At 54.5% G+C, this 4,809-nt stretch overlaps 1 protein-coding gene across 1 annotated transcript; it reads right to left on the reverse strand.

Annotated features, from left to right (window-relative positions):
• Positions 1 to 688: 688 nt before the first annotated feature.
• On the reverse strand, positions 689 to 4,706 carry LOC122364383 (endoplasmic reticulum transmembrane helix translocase-like; the record flags this gene model as incomplete). The annotated part of the gene is made up of 3 exons (XM_043334692.1): positions 689 to 1,534; positions 3,716 to 3,859; positions 4,595 to 4,706. Coding segments are annotated over 3 exons (373 nt in total), but the record flags the coding sequence as incomplete, so codon positions are not given.
• Between the last annotated feature and the right edge of the window lie 103 nt (positions 4,707 to 4,809).

Genomic DNA, 4,809 nt, shown 5'->3' on the forward strand with positions numbered 1-4,809 from the left:
GCACGAATGCGACGTACTATATTTTTATTGGCTCGTGCCTTATCGAGCCTCGTCTGTCAAGGATACTTGCTTCGGGAAAATAAATCACAGCAGCATGTCACATTTCGCGCTTAGATCCCCTCCCTGACGTATTAGTTTTGCCTCTTATCAACTCATCACTGGGGAGTGTCTAAGCAGTATAGGTAGTGTACACTTATTGCACAGATAGTGAATTGGAAAAATGATGCCTTTATCCGCGCACACTGCACAGGGTAACTCGTAACTCGGCCAAATTCACCCTGGTGGGGGAGATAGGAAAGACGTCCCATTATGAGGCTGACCGCACTCACAGCCAACTTCGCCATGGTGGGGGTGGGGAATGGGAGGGGACAAGGACTCCGCCACGGTTTTTGGTTGGGGGGGGGGGGCGGTCTGTCCTTCACGCATAGCTCTCTCAATTGGCCCCTAGGCCACAAAAAGGCGAACGGTGTATGAATTATGAAAGGTTGTCTCCCCCAGCGCTGACGAATATTTGCTATAGCTCCACGATAGCTCCATTGAGTCCACGGAATCCCTAGAGGAGCGGCAAAATCGAGAGAAGGCCGGCCTAAAAGCGCAACGTTGAAGTGTAAGCGTCGCACGGACGACCCCAAATAGCGTACTTCTATCCACCACTGTTCGCCTTTCCTTGCGTTGACTGCCAGTTTGACTTAGTGATGGTTATATTATTGACATCGACATACTCCCGTTGCAGTGCACAAATCTCTCAGCAGTGACAGCGGCAAGCGCCGCCCGCGACTGTCGCAACCCACAGAAGCGCGATCAACACCGCTCACCCACACCCCATCCAATTCCAATTCCATTCCACACACCTAAATAGCCCACACCAATAGCGGCAGCGGCCTGCCCGATGGCGGACCCGCGGCTCCCCGAGGGGACACGCCACGCCGTCCCCGAGGGCCGAGGGGACAGTCCCGGCCTTCTGGGTCCCCACGGGGTAGTACCGCCCCCCTGGGTTCCCACGGGGGTAGTACCGGCCCCCTGGGTCGCCACGGGGGTAGTACCGGCCCCCTGGGTCCCCGAGGGGGCAGTACCCAGTCCCCCTGGGTCCCCGAGGGGGCAGTAACCAGTCCCCCGGGTCCCCGAGCGGACGGCCCCGCGGGCCCAGGGACATTGATCACCGGCTCGATCACGGTCTCCGCCGCCCGCGGCACTGCCCGAGCCGTTCGGGAGCAGCCAGCAGTCGGGCGGCCCGGCTCAGCTGACCACGAGCCCACTAGGGACGGTCCCTGACGGCTCGGCGGGCAGCGGGGACTGGCGCCGCGGGCGGGCGGGCGCGCCGACCGGTCGCCGCCGGGGGCCGGCTGTGACCTAGTGGGAGCGGAGACTGCCGCCGCCGGGGCCGGCTGTGACCCACTGGGACCTAGCTGGTCGGCAGTCAGGTGCGCAGCTCGCGTCGCAGGCGCGCCTGTCCGAACAGGAAGCGGACGACGCGGTCGGCGATGTAGGAGAGCACGATATCGGCCATCAGCACCTGCACCAGCACCGTCCGGAACTGCCGGAACGGGGGGGGGGGGTCAGTCAGTGGGACAGGGTCAGTTAGTGGCCAATGGGACGGGAGAGGGGGCGTGTGAGACAGTGCAATGGGGTCAATCAGTGCCAGTGGGACAGGGCCCTGAACTGCGAATACCCAGGGGGACAGGGTCAGTCTGTGGCACGGCAGACACGATCATCAAGTGTTACAGACAGGCCGCGCCCTTCCCGTTCTCTCCCCCGTGACGGCGCGTTAGTCAGAGCTGCGTCCCCAGTGTGACGGCGCGTTGGTCAGAGCTGCGTCCCCAGTGCACAGTGGGGATTTTTCCGATCTAGCACGTATTTATTCGTAGAGGGCAAACCAAAATTAGAATTGTAGCCAGATTGTGCACAGATGGTGGCTGGTGTGTCCTGGTGAGAATTTTACCTGTAAATGTGCATAATCAACAGAGTATAGGGGGTTCATCTGGACCCCCCGCTCAGCCGTTTGGCCCCTGATCAAGCTAGAGCTTCGCGGAAAAGTCAAGCGTGCTGCCTATGACGAAATGAGGCCGAATATATCCAATTTCAAAGTCCAAGGTCATAAGCTGACTTTCCAAGTCAGTTTAATGACCCAACTAAAGTTGGGAAATCGAGACCTCTTGAAACTTCGCAAAGTTAGGGTGTTACGGGGTATTTTGGGGTGCTGATCACGAATTTCATGTTAGTTTTGATCACAGACGATGTCTTTATGCATTTAGGCCAGGTCGGGTCAGGTCAGGTTAGATCAACTAGTAGGCGTCCTGCCGGCCATACATAGAAGTGTCACCTACTACTGATAGCTTCGTAACATGGAACGAAGGCACCAGAACTACTTCGTAAATATTCAAATGGCTGCTAAAATCGAAATCAGCACCAAAAACTACCCTAGAAACAAGTGAAACTTGAAAAAAAGAAACAAGGTCATCAAAAGGTCAATGACCTTGACTTGACCTTCACGTGACCTTGACACCCACCATTATGCATGGCACCAACATCATTTCTCATATTTGAACGTTTAAAACCACAAAAAGACTGGAAACCGCGGATAATGTGAGCTGGCATACGCCGAATCGCGATTCCGGCCAAACATGGTCTCGAGAAATATGCCACAGGTCAAAGGTCAGTTGGGTCAGAGTCATGAAATTTTAAGGTTAGATGTAAAATTGATGATCTCGAGGGCACCGAAAGTTTCGGCGCGATTGGCCGCTTTTTGCGCGAGTAATTTGCGGAAAACCATGGGGTTTTATCCGACCCTTTCCCCCTCCCCCTCCCCACAAGTGCGATGGTTCATAAGGTTACGGTATGTATAATTTACGCTTGTCATCCTATTCCTAATGAATGTGTCTCAGAAAATATGCATCATGTAAATCACGAAGTAAAATTATTCGCCTATGTCCGGAACATACCTATATCGTGCTGTTTGCCCTAGCGCTCCTCAAGTGGGGTGTTAAGATACTCTAATGTGAATATTCCGTGTTCAGGCAAGTTTCGGCAGCCAAACTAGGCGTTGTCTTGTGCAGGAGAAAGTGGCGAATTCGATAGGATATATTTCGGAGTGGAAAAGTGTGGAGAACATTGTTGATTTCCTACATTTATTTAGAATACCATTCCTTCAATATGGTGTCTGTAAGGGTTTTTTGTAAAGGGCATTTTTGTGACCTTAGTAAGGTTGTGGCATACTTTCTGTTTGCCATTCCATTCCTAATAAAGGTGCCTTTCAGACGATATGCAACTTTAAGACCTCGCAAGATTAAAACCAACAGGACAGGACAATGAAATTGAGCTATACTTTCGGGCCTTGCTGAGCCCATTGAGTAATCACGCATGAGTGTGAACTTTGGGCGCATTTTTCCTAGTTTTGCTGTGGACATACAGATAAAACAATGCCATATATGAAAAATTCAGACATTTCTTAGCCCCACTGACACAAAAAATAAGCAAAAATCCAAAAAGATTTTTTGAATTAATAGGCGCTAGATCGGAAAAATCCCCACTGTGCAGTGTGTCGGCGCGTTGGTCAGAGCTGCGTCCCCAGTGTGACGGCGCGTTAGTCAGAGCTGCGTCCCCAGTGTGACGGCGCGTTAGTCACAGCTGCGTCCCCAGTGTGACGGCGCGTTAGTCGGAGCGTCTCCGGTGTGCCGGCGCGCTACTCATGTTTTCCCTGCGCCGGCGCGCTACTCACGTCGTCCGGGAACATGACGACCGAGAACTGCTCGTTGAGGTCGGGCATCACGCAGCTGGCCATGGCGAACACGACGGCCAGCGAGCCGACAATGCTGTACAGCAGCGGCCGGTTCTCCCACAGACTCTCCATGAACGGGTGGCCCTGCGGCGGGGCAGCGCAGACACAGATACACGGCGTCAGCACCTCAGCCGGCCGGGGGGGGGGGGGGGCGAGACACAGCGAGTCATACGCACACAGACACACGGCGTCAGCACCTCGGCCGGCCGCAGAGGGGGGGGGGGGAGACAGTACGCCAGCCACACGCAGACACACGGCGTCAGCACCTCAGCCGGCCCCGGAGGGGGGGGGAGAGACAGCCCGTCAGCCACACACAGACACAGACACACGGCGTCAGCACCTCAGCAGTCCGTCAGCCACACACAGACACTACGGCGTCAGCACCTCAGCCGGCCGCCGAGGGGCCCAGACACAGCGAGTCATACGCACAGCTACACGCGGTAAGCAACGGAAAGATATCGCAGTTCACGTGTGCGTCAGGAGTGAACTGCATAATTTTTCTCTCCAGAAAAGTTCCTTGAACGCATTTAAGAATGTTTATTTTTTCTGTTCATCGATAACTTCACAGCAATAGCAAAATTTTACATATTTATTTTAGAAAGTCGACTAACCACTTGATTCTTTAGATAATTGACTGCATGGCTGACGAACTGGCCGGCTGTTGAATGACCAGTCCCACTGTCTGACTGACTGGCTGACTGACTCATTGACTGACGTCCTGGCCAACACTGACTGACTGACTGACTGACTGACTGACTGACTGATGACTGACTGACTGACTGACTGACTGACTGAGATTCCGTCCGCCTTCCCACTCACCCGGTAGTTGATGGCAAACGTGGCCACCTGCAGCGTGATCGAGATGATGTACACGGTCGAGTTGAGAATGTTGGGCTCAAACTCCTTCTCCAGGTCCGGAAAGCCGCTCTCCCTGGCGACGAGCCCGAAAAACGCGTCACTTACAGTTCCAGACGCCGTCAACAGGCTGGCAGCACAGTCTCACCCCGCACGGTTCAGACAGACACAGGACGCAG

The sequence above is a fragment of the Amphibalanus amphitrite genome, unplaced genomic scaffold, assembly GCF_019059575.1.
Source record: "Amphibalanus amphitrite isolate SeventyFive unplaced genomic scaffold, NRLGWU_Aamphi_draft 000673F_arrow, whole genome shotgun sequence".
Taxonomy (NCBI): Eukaryota; Metazoa; Arthropoda; class Thecostraca; order Balanomorpha; family Balanidae; genus Amphibalanus; species Amphibalanus amphitrite.